Source organism: Carcharhinus amblyrhynchos, chromosome 1 (assembly GCF_965287045.1).
Source record: "Carcharhinus amblyrhynchos chromosome 1, sCarAmb.v2.hapA, whole genome shotgun sequence".
NCBI lineage: Eukaryota > Metazoa > Chordata > Chondrichthyes > Carcharhiniformes > Carcharhinidae > Carcharhinus > Carcharhinus amblyrhynchos.
In genome coordinates this window covers 97,055,049-97,072,959 of record NC_137324.1, presented here as the reverse complement: position 1 = coordinate 97,072,959, position 17,911 = coordinate 97,055,049, and the positions used below count along the sequence as shown (strand labels likewise).

Here is a 17,911-nt window from a genome sequence, read left to right as displayed (position 1 = left end):
CTGCTGCATTTTGCGATCTGCATTTTGCTTTATCCGACGCAACAATCTACCACCTGGAAATTTCCCTCAGCTGAGATACGCTACTGGATTCATGGAACCTCTTTAAATCCAATTGCTACTTCTTTTCGCATTGACTCACAGAACTAATGTGAACACTTACCTCTGAAGCTCCAAATAAATTCTTCCCCATTGTTTTCAATTATACAGGCAAGACACAATATCACATAAGATATAGCTTTGATTACACATTAACAAGTGTACTATTGCCATAGAGTTTCAAGGTAGTAAAATTATAGCAGAAATAGAAGTGATAACTGTTGTGTATTTGGAGAATGACTCTCAGAGACATTCAATAAATGGAAGTAACTTTATTGTGGTCTCTCTCATACCTCTGCTTCTTTGTTTCCCACTCTACATCACATAGCATCCCTTCCTTGCATACATAATTGCAGCAGGGCTCCACGGTGAGCCAAAAGGGACAAATATATAACAGAATGAATATATTCTGGAACAAGCCAGATTGAGAGGAGTGCAGGTAGGCTGCAACAGCTCAAAAAGGAACTGCTTGAATTTCTTGTGACGGCTAATATTCTGGGTACTAAAGATAGGCTGGGCTGAGGCTTGCACTGCATAATCACAGTGATTTCCAGGAACTTGTTTTTGATTGCCTTGTGGGAACTTAGAGAAACCCACCCCCCAAACTTTTTGCCCCTAAAATTGTGCTGCAAAATACATTTCATATCACTCTGCATCTAACAGGATGGCAAAATTCAACCAACTGCATGTTTTCAGTGGAACAGAGATCCCTGGAGGAAGCTGTTCCAAGAGTAAACTATGACCTGTCAACTGGTCAAGGCTAGTTAACGTATGTCACAATTTGGTTTTTTTTGCTGATACTCCCAACCTTAATGCGTTAGAGGAAGCAAAAACTGAATGGTGTGCAAAATCCTACCAGAGGTGAGGATTATCAAACTCCTTCAAAAAGTGCATTCAAATAGTTCAAAACGACTCGTTCAAATGTAGTAGCTACAATTATGTCACAATTAATAAACACATCACCAGGCTTTATAGTAAATTTAAAGATTAGGTTTAAAATAAAAATACAGTCATTCAAATAGGGCATGGAAGGTTATCATACCCATGCAATGTTTTGGGATGAAAGCACTCTTATAGTTAAATAGACATGGTTCAAAACTTTGAAGCTCTTCTCCTGCCCCACTGCCATTGTAAACCCAGCAGGAATATGCCAAAAGTGCAAAAAATTGGACCAAGAGTCTGATGCATTTAATTCCAGTGTTGTCATTTTCCATGGAGGCCTCCTTTGGGACGGGGCGTCATCCATGAAGCTCAAAAGGGAAGAAAGTGTCAGTTCAGGAGCTGTCCCCTCTTTAAACTGAGATTCTGTCAGTGGGCCAGTTAGTAGGCATACCAGCTGATCAGTAGGGGTCAGACCCAAATCGTGTCCTGGGCCACATATGTTGTTAAAATATCTGGCAGAATGTTCCAACACATAAGACCATCAGAAATAGGAACTGGAGTAAGCTGTTTACCTCATCAAGCCTGCTGCACCATTCAAAGGAATCTGGCTGATCCGACATGCCTCATGTCCATTTTCCTACCCTTTCCCCATAACCCTTGATTCCCTTATTGATCAAAAACCTATCCATCTCAGCCATAAATATACAGCTCTCTGCGGCAAGAAGTTCTAAAGACTCACAACCATCTCAGAGAAGAAATTCATCCTCATCTGTCTTAAATTGGCACCCCTTTATTCTGAGACTATGCACTTTGGTTTTAAACTCTCCCCCTGAGAGAAACATCCTCTTGACATTTACCCTGTCAAGCCCCTTAAGAATCCTATACATTTCAACGAGATCACCTCTCATTCTTCTAAACTTCAATGAATAGAGTTCCATCCTGTTTAACCTTTCCTCGTAAGACAATCCCTCCATGCTTCCCTGCTCTTATACTCCAACTCTCTTGAAATAAGGATCAACATTCCATTACCTTCCTGATTACCTGCTGCAACTGTGTGCTAGCTTTTTTTGTTTCATGCACAAGTGCTTACAAGTCCCATTGTGTTGCAACTTTCTGCAGTTTTCTCAATTTAAGTAACAGTCTGTTCTTTTGATCTCACTTCCAAAATGAACAACTTCACATTTTCCCACATTATTCTCCATTAGCCAACATTTTGCTCACTTCCTTTACCTATCAACGTCTCTTTATAAACTCTATCCCTTTCAATTTGCCTTTCCATTTATTTTTGGCTACAATATATTCGGATCATTCCTCCAACTCATTTATATTGTAAATAGATTCAGTCCCAGCACTAATCCCTGCAGAACTCCACTTGTTACAGATGGCCAGCCTGAAAAGGAACCCCTTATCTCCACTCGCTGCTTCCTGCCAATTAACCAAATTTCTATCCATGCCAATATACTCCAACACCATGTGCTTTTATCTTATGATTTAACCTTTTGTCAGGTACTTTGTCAAATGCCAAATGGAAGTCAAAATGCAATCCACCTACTGTTTCCCCTCTATCCACTCTGGTTGAGACTTTCTCGCAAAACTCTAAAAATTAATCAGACACAATTTCCTTTTCTTGAAGCCATGCTGACGTTGCTTGATTAGATTACAATTTTCCAAATGTGCTCCTTTACTTCCTTCATAGCAGCATATATGGAACCCCTGATAAAGGAGGCCAAAAGGCCAGGTAGAATATCTCCAGGAAATACCACTTTAAATCCAAGTGCTGCTTCTTGCAGTAACGAGTCACGGAACTCAACATCAACATCCAATGACAACAAGTTTGATTTCCTTAGTCAGGTGGATTCCTGAGATAAGGTAATGGCAGCACTGACATCCATGCCCATAGTTACATATGATGAAGCTTCCCTCTAACCTATGAATTAAATGCGGTCAGCAATAGGCCCAACAAGCAAGCACAACCCAGCCCGAATACTCAGCCCACTGAACTTTCGCTTCATAAGCCACAGACAATATATTTCCACTCACCATCTTCAAACAACCCTAATAAAATTCTAAAGTCAGCTATTCCATCCTTTCCAAGCATTTCTGGAAGCAATAAGACTAGTGCTAAATAATTCAGCAAATAAGCATTTTGAAAAAATATTATTTCTGTATTTGGGAGATTGGATAGTCAATATATATGCTGCAGAATGATATTCTCAGTTCTGCCCCAGTAAGATTTAAAATGTTTTAAACAGCATTGCTGTCTCAGAAATATTTTATTTCATCAGCCTGGCAAAATTATTATTCCCAGGAAATTTTTTAAAGCACCATTTATCAAAATCTAGCTGAATAAAATATTTCCAGTAATAACTATTTACCATTTTTAGGTTGCTGATCGATGGCATACTATAATTCACGTTTAAAAAAATGCAATATAAGGGGCAGTCCAAATTAAAATGCCAATAAGCAGCAAAATGTGCTGATAGTTTGGATGTCTAATGCATTGTAAGCGCTCATTTTTAACCCTTCAATAACCAGTCACCAACTGATCCATGTACAATATAGTATGTGTTGCTAAGCATTATAAACTTACAATTCTTTGCATTCTGTGCATGTAAAACAAAAACATTTGCTAAACTTATTCAAAACTCTTACTACTTCTGCATGTTTCTCTAAAGTTGGCAACAAGATAATGAAATATTTGAACATGTCCTCTACCGGTTAGAGATCGAAAAGGAGATGTTCTTGGAAAGGCAAAGGTTCTATTGAGTACTTCACCTCTGCCTAAAGAAGAGGACGCTGCTTATGTCACAGTAAAAGGCGAAGGTAGTAGAAAAAATGGATAAGATAAAAATTGACAAAGTAGAGGTATTTAAAAAGTTGGCAACCCTCAAACTAGAAAAGTCACTTGTTCTGGATGGGGTGCATCTTAGATTACTGAGGGAAGTAAGGATATAGGTAATGAATGCTCTAAAGAAGACTGCAAATGTTAAAGAACTGTTTAACAAAAAGGGGGGGATAAACCTGGCAGTTAACCTAACATCACGGGAACATTTAAGTTGAACCAAAATGAATTGTTACTTGTAAATGAAAGGGTTAATAAGTGAAATCAACAGGATTTGTTAAAGACAAATCATGTTTTGCAGACTTTATTGAGTTCTTTAATGACTAATGGGAAAGTCTGATGAGGATTAATGTTGTTTATAATGGCATTCCAAACACTCGATAAAAGTTCCACATTATACATGTACACAAAATAGAAGCCCCTTGAAGGATTAATGGGGCAGTAACAACAAGGATACATGACTGGCTAGGAGAGCAATGGTGAACAATTACTTTTCCAGCTGGAGGGAAGTTTACAGTGTTGGCCCTGGGGTTCCATGTTAGAACCATTGCTCTTTATGATAAATGTTGATGTCCAGGACTTGGAGATAAAGGGCCTAATTTTAACATCCGCTCATGACTCAAACTCAAAATGTGTAAACAGTGAGGTGGATAGTAACAGACTTGAGGAGGGCTGAGGCAAATTTGTGAAATAGAGAGATATTGCAAATGGGGTGGCAGGTGGCACAGTGGTTAGCATTGCCGCTTCACAGTGCCAGGAACCCGGATTTGATTCCAACCTTGGTTAACTATGAGGAATTTACACATTCTTTCGTGTCCGCATGCGTTTTTTTCTGGGTGTTCCTGTTTCCTCCCACAGTCCAAAGATGTGCAAGTTAGGTGCACATGATGACCAGAATAGGCTGGGGTAGGGATGGTAGGCCTGGATGAGATGTTCCTTCGGAGGGTTGGTGCAGATGGGCTGAATGATCTTCTTCTGAACTGTAGGATTCTATGAACTTAAGACAGAGAAGAGTAAAGAGAAGCATTCTGGTAAGAAGAATGAAAAGAGGCAAATATAATTCAAAGGGAACAATTGAGATTGCAGAAATAATTCTGGTGGGTTGGTGTGAGGGTGAAATAATCAAACCTGTTAAGGTGGCAGGAGAAATTGAGAAGGCTGCTTAAAAAGTACTGGAAATGATATTTTTGGCTTTATAAACAAGGCATGCAAAAATAAGTAAGTTATCCTAAACTTTTAGAAGACACCTGGTAGGCCACAGCTGAAGTATCGCAATAATTTCTGGGCATCAAACTTTAGGGAGAATGTCATGCCTTACACAACATCTAGAGAAATGGTACCTGAGATGTGTAGATAATGGAGAGGTTTGATAGTGGTGTTCAAACTCATGAAGTGTTTTGGTGGAGCAATTAGGAGAAAGCATTGCAGTACCAGCAGAGTCAATAAAAGACACAGGCTTAAGATATTTGTCAAAAGGACCAAAGGGAAAGGAGGAAAAACACTAAGACCCAGTGCACTGTCCATGAAATAGTGGAGGAACGAGATCAAAAGAGAATTGGATAAATACTCAAAGGGAAAAATAATTGCAGAGCAATGGGGTTAGGACAGGGGAATGGAACTAATTGGCTGGCTCTTTGAAACAGCCAACACAAACATAATTAAAACTGGCATCTGGCATGAGGGTTAATGGAAATGCAGGCACAAAATCTTATGAGAATCAAAAAATGAGGTTCTTACTGGTGAGACCTCCAGGTAAGAGGAGAAAAATTGAAATAGAAAATATGGGAAATTTATTCATTTTTTTCCTCCAGGAAGTGTTTCCTTGACCCATCAACTCTTCTCCTTTTTGTGAGACAATATTCAGGTTTTGCTATAGTTTCTACTATCACAACTAGAAATATTGTTTCAGAACAGAAGATACTCAAAAAACTCAGCAGGTCTGCCAGCTTCTATCAGGAGAGAGAGAGAGAGAGTTAACATTCCTTAGATTCTTCTGAAGGGAGTATATGTTCGAACTGTAGAAACTGCAACAAAAAGTAGCAACTTTGAAAACAAAAGATGGATGGCCTGGTGTGAGAGGGGGAGGGGGTTTTACATTGAGGCAATACATGCACGGGATATTTGAAATAAAAAGGAGGTTTAAGATGGAGAAGGACAAAATCTTAAGTTGCTGAACTGAATGTGAAGTATCAAGGGCTGCAACATGCACAACTGGAAGATGAGGTGCTGCTTCCCTAGCTTGCTGTGGGCTTCTCTGGAGCGCTAAAACAGGTCAAGGACAGGCACGTGAGTAAGCTGCTGAATTGAAATGGCACGCAACAGAAAGGTTGAAGTCCTGCTTGTAGACTGAGCAAAAGGTCTTCCACAAAATGGTCATCCAGTCCATGTTTAGTCTCTTCAATGTAGAGCAGATTGCATTAGGAGCAGCAATACAATAATCAAATTGAAGGGAGTGCAAGTGAAGCTTTGGTTAAGAAAAAAGGCAGACATATCAGAAGCATCACTTCTGAAGATGACATTATCAGAACAAATACAATGGAGGTGGAGAAACTGGGAGAATTGTATGGAGTTGGTAATGGGGCAGCACTGCTGCCTTACAGCGCCAGGGAACCTGGTTTGATTCCCAGCTTGGGTCACTGTCTGTGTGGAGTTTGCACATTCTCCTTGTGGCTGAGTGGGTTTCCTCCCATACTTCAAAGATGTACAGGTTAGGTTGATGAGCCCTTACAGGGAGCAGGGTATCTGGAACTGCAGTTGAGGTAGCTGTGGAAGTCAGTGGGGTTGTAATAAATATTATTTGTCAGTCCATCACTGGAAATGGAGAAAGGAGGGTCAAGGAAAGGAAATGACGTGTTCCTGCCTCTGCTTGTGTCCTGGTAGGGGATAGAAGTGCAGAGAGATTGGACATCCATAAAGAAGAGGACATGGTTAAGGCCAATCAACTGGAAATTGTTGATATGACATTTGGCATCAGATGAATCATGAATGTAGGTGGGAAGGTCTGGACAAGGGCAGAGAGGATGGAGTCAAACTAAGAAGAAATGAGTTTTGTGGGGCAGGAACTGACTGAAACAATGGGTCCACCAAGGTAGCCCTGTTTGTGGATTTTGGGAAGGAGGTAGAAGCGGACTGTATGGGCTTGGGGGCTGTGGAGGGAAGATCACCAGAGATGATGAGGTCAGTGACCATCCCAGGATCAACATCTTGATGCTCAGTAGCGGGGTCATAGTCCAAGGGGAAGTAGGAGGATGTGTCTGAGAGTTAGTACTCAGCTTCTGTGAGGTACAAGTCAGTACATCAGGTGACAATGATATCACCCTTGTTAGCAGGTTTGACTACAAGGTGGGGTTAGACCGGAGAGAGTAGAGTGTAGCAAGTTCAGAGGAAGACAGATTGCAGTGGGTAGGTGGTGTAGAGAAATCGGGATGGCCAATGTCACGCTGACAGCTCTCAATTAAAAGATGAGATCAGGTAGGAGGCCAGAGGGTGGGGTTCAGGTAGAGGGAGAATACTGCAGGTAGGTAAAAGGATCCATTTAACAAGGGTAAAACTCATGCCCGAAGAAGTGAGCAAGAAGACAGAGGTGACAGAAGAAGAGTTCAACAGCAAGCGAAGCCATCCATTGAGGTGAGGATATAAGGGGGTGAAACTGAGTCCTTTGCCAAGTGCAGAACTTCCTGCATCAAAGAGGGGCAGGTCAGTGGGTCTGGTGAATACGTGGTATGGGCTTAGAAGGAGGAATAGAGTCAGAGAGACAGCAAGGTGTGGAGTGTCCAGGGATGGCATTGGTATCCATAAGTTACTGAAGCTCGTGTTCCTTTGTTGTTGAGAGAACACAAAAATAATATATATTTTTTAAATAGTTTGCATCTCAAAATTATGATCTCAGTGTCTTTTAAATACAGTCGCAATAAATGCTATTAACAGGAAGCCAAGAAATTAGTTCAGCAGCCTCTTTTCAAATCATAGTTTATATTATGCGGCAAGATAAAAAAAAAGCACAGCTGGAGACAACTATTGACAACTCATTTTTGACATTGAAATACTGACTGTCTCTGGCATTTGTCAGCAATTAACCTAGCTACAATGGTAATAACGTTGACACCCCATAAAAAGAAACTAACTACTTTTGACAATAAACTAACTAGTTTGTGGAAATTATTGACAAACTCCTTAACCTTGCAAACTAAATAGCGATTAAGTCATTCCCATTACTGAAATACCTATCAACAGTAGCAAATTTGTCACCACACAATGTAAACAGGTCACTAAAATATTTATCAGGAGAGTTCATCGTATATTTTAGACTTTATTTACTTGTGAACTCCATTTCAGTAGAATCAGCCTAAAGCAATGCTATTCCTTTAAATGCTGTTGCTGGAAAATATACATCATGTAACCCTGAGTAAATAATGCTATGAGAAGTACGTATCTGTTTTTATTTTTATAAAAACTCATCCATATCTCTCGTCATCATGCACTGGACAGTTATAGCTTTATCAATTCATTGCGTATCACACTAGTTAAACAAACACATGGAGTGCCTCAGGAAACCATCATTCAAACAAATTCCCAGGTTGCACTGTTGAGAAAGGCAACTGACAGTGCAGCTCCTCCTAGGCATGAGCTCATGGAAACACTTGTTCACCACATGACTACTTCAAGCTATTCTCAATCACTAAAAGCTGCTGCACCAATAAATGTTTAACAAAGGAAAGATGTTACAGAATATTTACAATGCAGAAGGAGGTCTTTTGGCCCATCACATCTCACTAGCTCACTGAAAGAGCATTCTGCCCAATCCCACTCCCCTGCTTTATCCCCATAACTTTACAAATTTTTTTTAGATAGCAATCCAATTCCTACTTGAATATGTCGATCCAGCCTGCCTCCATTTCTCTCGTGGAATTTGTTCCAGACTCCAACCAGCTTCTGAATAAAAAGGTTTTTCTCACACCAAATCTATGCCCCCTAATTGTTAATGGGCTCTTAAAAGGGATTTATCACTATTTACCTTGTCCATACCTCTCAACATCTTGAATATCTTTATCAAGTCTCATCTCAGCCTTTTTATCTCCAAGGAAAACAGTTCTAATCTCTCCAATCTAACCTCGTAGCTACAATTCTTTTCCCCAGGAAAACTCTTGTGAATCCCCTGTGTATTTTCTCCAATGCCTTCACATCGTTCTTCACACTGCCCAGAAATGGACGCAGTTCTCCAGATGGGATCTAACTAATGTCTTATACAAGTTCAACAAGACCTCCTTACTCTTGTACTCAATGCTTCTATTAATAAAACCAAGAGTACCATATGCTTTAATAAGTGCTCTCAACATGTTCTACCATCTTCAATAACATGTGTACATAAACACTGAAGACTGTTTGGTCCTGCACCTTCTTAAGAGTTTCTCCTGGTGGCACAGTGGTTGGCCTCACAGCTCCAGTAACTCAAGTTCGATTCCCAGCATAGGTCACTGTCTGTGTGGAGTTTGCACATTCTCCCCATGTCTGCATGGGTTTCATCCACCTGCTCCTGTTTCTTCCCACAGTCTAAAGATGTGTGAGTTCGGTAGATTGGCCATGCTAAATTATCCTTAGTGTCGGGGGAACTAGCTAGGGTAAATGCATAGGATTATAGGATAGGACCTGGGTGGATTGTGGTCCGTGCAGACTAAATGGACCGAATGACCCCCTTCTGCACTGTAAGATTCTATGATTGTCTACTGTTTCTGCAAGTTCTTCCTGACAAAATAAATCACCTCACACATCTTTGCATTGAACTTCATCTGTGACTTGTCTGACCAATCCATCAACATGTCTCTGTCCTTTTGAAGTTTTAAGACTATCCTCATCACAGGTGACAACACTTCCCATCTTCATATCGTCTGCAAATTTTGAAACCACAGTCTAAGTCACTAATATATACCAGGAAGTGCAACGATCCCAGGAATGACCCCTGGGGAACTCCACTACAAACCTTTCTCCAATCTGAAAAACAACTATTTATCACTACTGTCTCCCGTCACTCAGCTAATTTCTTACCTGGAGTGGGATGGAGCAGGGAACCAGTACACTGGCCAGCAGCGCTAGTTTTAATGCTTTCCTGCCTCCATTCCCACCCCAAGGTTAAGTGAATGGGTAAATATCTGTAAATGGAGTATAATGTGGACAAGTGTGAAATTGCCCATTTTGGCAGGATGTATAAATAAAGCTTATGATCTAAATGGAGAGAGATTGCAGAGCTCTGGAGCAAAGGAACCTGGATGTCCTTCTGCATGAATCACGATTGGCCCGACCCCCAATTGCCCCCTCTCTTCACTCTGGTAGGGTCTCTGCTAGTTCTACTATCATATGCACATGCATATCTACATCATAGGATGGGAACAGAGGGATATGGTCCCCAGAAGGGTAGGGGTTTTATTTAAGTCAGGCAGCATGGTCAGTGCAGGCTTGGACGGCCGATGGGCCTGTTCCTGTGCTGTAATTTTCTTTGTTCTTTATTCCCCGAACATGGGGAGCTACTCTAAACCCGACTGAAATGAAGTACTCCTGGCAGGGTGGGAGATGCTCACAGGCCTGGCAAGTTCCAATAATCACATGCAAAATATGTTTAAAATACATTTTTAAAAGATTTAAATGACTTACTTTTCTTCCCGTCAGTTTCCAGCATGGTCCCAATTGTGACTGTTCTCCAGCTCTGGGAGACACGCATGCATTCTCAATGCATGGGCGAATCCCATGAAATGGCTGATGAGCGATTCTCCCAACCGGACCCACCAGAAAATTTGCGGGTTACAATGGGAGAATCTTGCCCCCATATTACTTAACACTCTTTATTTACAAAATGTAGGTACATGGAGATATGGATAAATTGCATGAAATGTATTCTTCAGCACTTTGAACCATTTTGTAATGCTTTGAGATTGGTTTCAATACTTTCTGATTCTAAACACAATGATCCAGCGTGTGAGCGAGCAACTGGAACATCGAAGCTTTGGATATTTTGGCAAGAGTTTTTTTTTACATTAATTTTCATCATAGCGGCATAAGACAAGAGTAGGCTGCATTCACCCCCTGGAACCCATTTTGCTGCTCAATCAGATGGCTTGTGATATTTACCCAAAGATAGTTATTGGCTACGCTAAACTGACCCTAATGTCAGGGGGATTGGCAGGGTAAATGAGGGTTGGGGAATAGGGCCTGGGTGGGATTGTGGTCCGTACAGACTCGATGGGCTGAATGGCTTCATTCTGTACTGCAGGGATTCTATGACTCAGTATTTGAGAATTTCTATATACTTTCATCAACAACAACAAACAATGAGAAGAGTTTCCCCCCTCCAACATGTCTCCTTAATGCTTCTGGTGTTGGTCTCAGTGAAAGATGAGAACAGTTGCTGCATTGAGAAAGTCTGGCAACCATTGAATAAGTACAAATATTTTTCCTCATGTCAGCAGGGAAAAACATCAAGTCCTGACAATTTGATTTTCCTTTTCAAACCACTTATTTTGTTGTTGTTTTCACACAATAATGTACACAGCTCCTGTAATTTATATTATTTGCCATGATGCAAACACTGACCAAGTCAGTGATGTGGGCTGAGATGTTGGAATAAATTATGCAGTTGTTACAACAGTGGGACATTATTCCTGCTCCACCCGCGCGCACTGACTGCATCAGCAAGTCTGACGTGGAGGATCAGAGCCGGATCCGGGAACTCGGGCTGGAGATGCTCAGGCTCAGCCGCACGCACTGCAGCGCAGCTCCACGCTCAGGCTCAGCCGCACGCACTGCAGCGCAGCTCCACGCTCAGGCTCAGCCGCACGCACTGCAGCGCAGCTCCACGCTCAGGCTCAGCCGCACGCACTGCAGCGCAGCTCCACGCTCAGGCTCAGCTCCACGCTCAGGCTTCATGAGCTCCACGCTCAGGCTACAGCTCCAAGCTCAGGTGCAGCCGTGATCCGTGGCTCCCAGCACCGACAGCAGCGATAGAGAGTATGAAATCACACAGCAGTCGGTCGTTTGCTGTGTAGCTTCTGGGATCAATGTCTGGAAGCACCACATTTTGCATCAAATAAAATATAAACATGAAGACTCTAGCTGGGAGACCGTCCCTGTGAAAACAAGTAAACATAATCCCGCAGATGGCTGGATGACATTTCCTTATATTGATTCACTTAACATAAACTCACCTCATTCACCAGCCCCTGCCATTCGCCTTCACTCCTCTTTGAAGTCATTTTATTGTTAAACTCTAAGAATATATATGTGTGTATGAACGCAGTTAGTAAATGGTGCTATCAAAGAAAAAAAAATACGCGTGAGGATTGTGATCAGTCAACCATGGGCAGTCGCTTCCTCCCGGCTGTGCTACCTCACTTCCATGTGTAGACCAAGCCCAACGTCAGGTCAATCCAGGGTAATGTGAGGCAAGCTGTAGCCGGAGGTTAGTTTAACAATGGCAGCACTGTCACTATAACATGATCGGGGTTCATTATAGCGCGGTCCTAAAATGTGGGAACGAAGTGGAATAAATGTTTGCCGTCCAAGACGTAGTTCACGACATTTCTTGTTCCTGAGATTTCTTAATACTCTTAAATAGTTTGGATTGATTTATGCAAATTTACCATTGCTGTCTGTTGTTTAATTCATAGATACGACTGTTTATTTTAAGCAGCAGAATTTTCCCGAATCCCTATTGACAGAGTTTTATGAAGAAATCCCTCCCCACCCCCAGACTCTGCCCAGAACAAACCCTCCTCCTGTCCAAGCTGCCACTTCCACATATTATATACCTTCCACTGACTATTGGTCCCTTTATTTTTATTCATTCGTGGGATATGGGCATCACTGGCTGGCCAGCATTTATTGCGCATCTGTAGTTGCCCTTGTACAGAATGGCTTGCTAGGTGATTTCAGAGAGCAGTTGAGAGTGAATCATATTGCTGTGACACTGGAGTAACATGTCGGCCAGACCAGGTAAGGACTGCAGATTTCCTTCCCTAAAGGACACGAGTAAACCAGATGGATTTTTCCAACAATCAACAATGGTTTCATGGTCATCAGTGGTGTCTTAGGGTGGGATTTTACTGCTGCTTTATGCCCGCTTTGCGGTGGGGAAATGCCATAAAATTGGGTGTTAAGCGGCTAGTGCGAACGGCATCAGTTTTTGTGACCAGTGCGATTGTACGACATCTGGATTTCTGGCATGGTCAGCCTCTCACCAGAAATGGGAGCGAAGCTGGTTAATTTTTTGAAATTTATTAAAATCGTGCTTTGCATCTGTTTAGTGAGGCCGGCACTCAATTGTCTGGGCTCTCTTGCCTTTATGGCCTCACCAGGAGAGGTTCTCCGCAGCAAGGAAAACACCTGCTCCCCATGAACGGGGAACAGTCATGTTGACCTCCCCAGTGGAACTGGAGGCCATTGAGGCCTCCCTGGAAGCTGAGGGCAAGTGGAGGTGGCCCTTGGATAGTGCCAGACTGGCAGCGCCACCCTGGGCAATGCCAGCCTAGAACCTGTACAATGTGCACTGTGCAGTGTCAGGGAGCAGGGCCTGTGGGTGGGGCCAATGGGAGTGGAGCCTGTATGGGGAGGGGCAAAAGGGGGCAGAGACTGTGGGGGAAGGGGGCCAGTGGGGATATGGCCTGTGGGGAGAGGGGGCCGGCTGCCATTCTACATGCGATCATGGGGAAGGGAGGGGTCTGCAATCAGTGTGGACAGCTGGGGCTGCATCTCAGGCTGCTGGCCCCACAATTGTGTGTGTGTGTGTGTGTGTGTGTGTGTGTGTGTGTGGGGGGGGTGGGGGGGGGGGGTGGTGGAGGGAGCTAGTTGAGACCACCTGCAATAGCAAGGACCTAACTGCTCTCTCTTTGTCTGTCAGACCCCTGCTACTACTAATGCACATGTGCAGCATTAGAAATCTGCACGTGCACCATACCGCCCTCTACAAGTTGTCTGGCACTTTACCCCCGCCCACAGTCTTCTGTAGCGAGAAAGGGACTCGCCCAAACTTTTAAAGACAAAGTGCAGAAGATTGGGCCTGAAAACACACCCAAAAAATGGATCTGAAACTCTCTCAGTTTCATCCCGCCCAACACTTAGAAAAATTCTTATAAAATTCCACCCTTAACTCCCAATATATTACATTGAACTCATCATCCTGCAGTGGTAGGATTCAAACCTGGGTTCCCAGAACATTAGCTGAGTTTCTGGATTAATAGTCTAGCAATAATACCATGAGGTCAGCTGGGGTTTTACCTTTGAGATGTGATGGGGATATTTTCACCTGCCTGGTCTCACTCTGTGAATTTTGGGCAACAGATCCATAAGTATTTATTTATTTATTTATTTGTCACAGGTAGGCTTACATTAACATTGCAATGAAATTACTGTGAAAATTCCCTAGTGCCACATTCCAGCACCTGTTCAGACACACTGAGGGAGAATTTAGTATGGCCAATGCACTAACCAGCATGCCTTTCACACTGTGGGAGAAAACTGGAGCTCCCGGAGGAAACCACGCAGACACAGGGAGAATGTGCAAACTCCACACAGACAGTGACCCAGGCTGGGAATCAAACCCGTGTCCCAGATGCTGTGGGGCAGCAGTGCTAACCACTGTGCCACCGTGCCGCCCCATCACCTAGCCTCTTCACACTTGTTTTCTATCATCTTCCTGGCAATAAGCTAGAAATGGTTCTAAGATATTTATTGCCTTCTGGATGTGTAGCAAATGCCACTGATATGTAAGGACAATATTGAAGTTCCTGGTACTTTTCAAGCCCATATCACAAAGTATTGATTACAAAATTATTTTCCTTAATTGTCCCTCCATGTCTTCATTCCTCCATGCCACTTCAACTTTCTTTGATCCTATTCTTCAGTATTCGTACTCAGCTTCTCCGTCTCTCACTTCCTTTGCAATTTCTCTCCCTCTCTGTCCTCAATAGTTGAGCTTCCACCCACCATAGCTCCATTCTTCCAAGGTTTCTCAGCCTTACTGTCTCGCTGTCCTTCAAAAACTGCCTTAAAATCGACCATTTGTCTCTATGAACTATGCTTTGTTTTATTAAGTTAAAGGTGCGACAAAAAGATGTGGAGTTGTTATTGAACTAGTCAGCAGTAAGTCTCAGTGGTGGCATCATAGCAATCAACAGCCCTGTAAAGAAGTAGTGCATACACCCTTGGGCTTATTCCTTCTCAGTAAGGCTGCTCATAAAGAGAGCTCAAGGAGGAGACAGGTTCCTAATTAATTATCTGGCTCACATTGTTGTCTAGAATGATTCCCCACACGATTGGAGAAGTTATCCTTATGCCCAATTCTCTGTCTCTTGATACACAGCCCCCCAATAGAAATCTTTCCCCAGTACACAAACAAACATCCAAATATAACATCCACTGAATATTCTTATTATGTCTATAAATCAAATACATTGTATAAGATATATGCTCTTTACAAATTGCATATTATAAACATTGCATGTACTAATCTTTTATGTTTTAGGAATATGAAAGTATTTGAGAAGGAAGATTGGGGAATGCTGCTAGATAGGTGCAAGAAAAAATGAGTTCAAATGTGATTTGAGAAGTGTAAAGTCACGCAATTTAGATGATTAATGCGGAAATACATTCTAAAAATGGCATGATTTTGACAAGTATAATGAGCAGGGAGACTTCGGTGTCTATTTACACAAATCCTTAAAGGCAGGGCAAATTGATAAGGTGGTTAAAAAAGCATACACGTTGCTTGGATTTATAAATAGAGGCATAGAAAACAAAAGCTAAGAGATTGTGTAGAATGTTACAATTTATTCGTTCAGTTTTAGCTGGAATATTGTGAACAATTCTGGACATCACGCTTCAGGAATGACGTCAAGACCTCAGAAAGAGTAAAGAAGGAACTTCAGTTATAAGAGAGTTGAGAAAGTTAGGACTATTTTCCTCAGAAAAGAGAAGGTTAAAAGGTGATCTCATAGAAATTTTCAAAATAATGAGAAGTTTTGATTGAATAGACAGAGGAAAGCTGTTCCTTGCCACAAGCAGGGCAATAACTAGAGGTTGTGGATTTAAAACCATTGGACAAATACATAAGCTGATACCGGAGTTGAGGGGGTTGAGCTATGAGGAGAGGCTGAATAAACTGGGCTTGTACTCGTTAGAGTTTAGAAGAATGAGGGGAGATCTCATTGAGACGTATAAGATGATGAATGGGATGGATAGGATAGAGGTGGAGAGACTCTTCCCGCTCAAAAAAGACAGTAGGACTAGGGGGCACAGCCTCAAGATAAAGGGGAGGCGGTTTAGAACAGAGTTGAGGAGGAACTTCTTCACTCAAAGGGTGGTGAATCTCTGGAATTCTCTGCCCGTTGAAGTGGTGGAGGCTGCCTCGCTAAATATTTTTAAGAAGCGGGTTGATGGGTTCTTGATAAGAGAGGGGATTAAGGGTTATGGGGAGAGGGCGGGAAAGTGGAACTGAGCCACGACAGATCAGCCATGATCTTATTGAATGGCGGGGCAGGCTCGAAGGGCTAGATGGCCTACTCCTGCTCCTATTTCTTATGTTCTTATGTTCTTATAAGATGGCAGCTTACAGGATGACTGGCAAAATGTAGTGGTGTGGAACTAAATACAACTTCTTTTTCAAATATCCAACGCAGGCAAATTATCTCCTTGCAATAAGGTTGTCTGATTCTAAGAGATCATATCAAGCAAATAGGAACGGCCCACAAAAGTGAAAGAAAGGGTTTAATTTTCTTAACCCCTCCCCCCCCCACCCCAAAGATGGTGCTGAACACAAATTTTGGAAAATCGTCCATCAGATTGGAGAGTCAAATCTATCCCACCTCCAAACACTTTTTCCAGAAGTGGGGACATTACATTGGCTACATGCCTTCACCAGGAGGTTGCCAATTAGACGAGTTAAGGGCAGGAAGAAACCATTGGGATCTCCTCAGCATTAGATTGACCACCTACGAAGTCTGTTGCCAATGGCAGTTTGGAGGCAGCCTCACAGTAGTAGCTTTGGGGTAGGGCTTTACTTAATCACCCCAGCACAGACCCACTGGGATACAATGGCCACCATGTCTGTAAGTCATCCTCTGGAGGGATGCTGCAGGGAGCTCCTCCATTTTGAGGCACCCTTGTATTTGCCTGATAGTCTCAGCAGCACACACCATAGGCCCTCTGGATGGATTGAACCTCATGTCTCCCTGATCCACCTGCCAACATCCTATCAGGGCTACTTCCTGGTTCCTGCCCAGAATTGAGGCCAACATTAGGATTGTAACCCAGCCAGGAAAATTCAGCTCAATTAGTTGAAATCCAGTGAGCTGTATGGGTTATAAAAGACGTAAATAGATTCAAAAGGAATATGAAAGAAACTTGCAAGGCATATCAAATGGCAGAGGCAGAGAGTAGGTATCAATGGGTGCTATTCGGATTGGCGGTTGGTGACTAGTGGAGTGCCCCAGGGATCGGTGCTGGGGCCTCAGCTATTTACCATTTATATAGATGATCTGGAGGAGGGAGCTGAGTGTAGGGTGTCAAAATTTGCTGATGACACAAAGTAAGTGGAAAAGCAAATTGTGCGGAGGGTGTGGAAAGTCTGCAGAGGGCTCTAGATAGGCCAAGCGAGTGGGTGAGGACCTGGCAGATGGAGTATAGTGTTAGCAAGTGTGAGGTTATCCACTTTGGCAGGAATAATAGTAGGAGGGATTACTATTTAAAGGGCGAAAAGCTGCAGCATGCTACGGTGCAGAGGGACCTGGGGGTCCTTGTGCATGAGTCGCAAAAACCCAGCCTACAGGTGCAGCAGGTGATCAGGAAGGCAAATGGGATGCTGGCCTTCCTAGCGAGGGGGATTGAATATAAAAGCAGGGAGGTCTTGCTGCAACTGTACAGGGCACTAGTGAGGCTTCAGCTGGAGTACTGTGTGCAGTTTTGGTCACCGCACTTGCGCAAGGATATTTTGGCCTTGGAGGGAGTGCAGAGGAGGTTCACTAGGCTGATACCAGAGCTGAGGGGATTGAACTCTGAAGAGAGGCTGAATGGACTGGGCTTATGCTCGTTGGAGTTTAGAAGGATGAGGGG

The 17,911-nt window shown here is 42.8% G+C and overlaps 1 protein-coding gene across 3 annotated transcripts in view; it reads right to left on the bottom strand.

Moving 5' to 3' along the window:
• Positions 1-12,155, bottom strand: part of LOC145343258 (coiled-coil domain-containing protein 149-like) — a 118,151-nt gene extending 105,996 nt beyond the window's left edge. For 2 of the 3 annotated variants that reach the window (XM_080189374.1, XM_080189383.1), the window contains exon 1: positions 9,580-9,655. In XM_080189374.1, the coding sequence (XP_080045500.1) occupies positions 9,580-9,636 (57 nt within the window). In that variant the 5' untranslated portion in view covers positions 9,637-9,655. Of the gene's footprint in view, positions 1-9,579; positions 9,656-12,012 lie in introns of those variants that run through there. The other variant, XM_080189363.1, reaches the window with a different exon arrangement.
• Between the last annotated feature and the right edge of the window lie 5,756 nt (positions 12,156-17,911).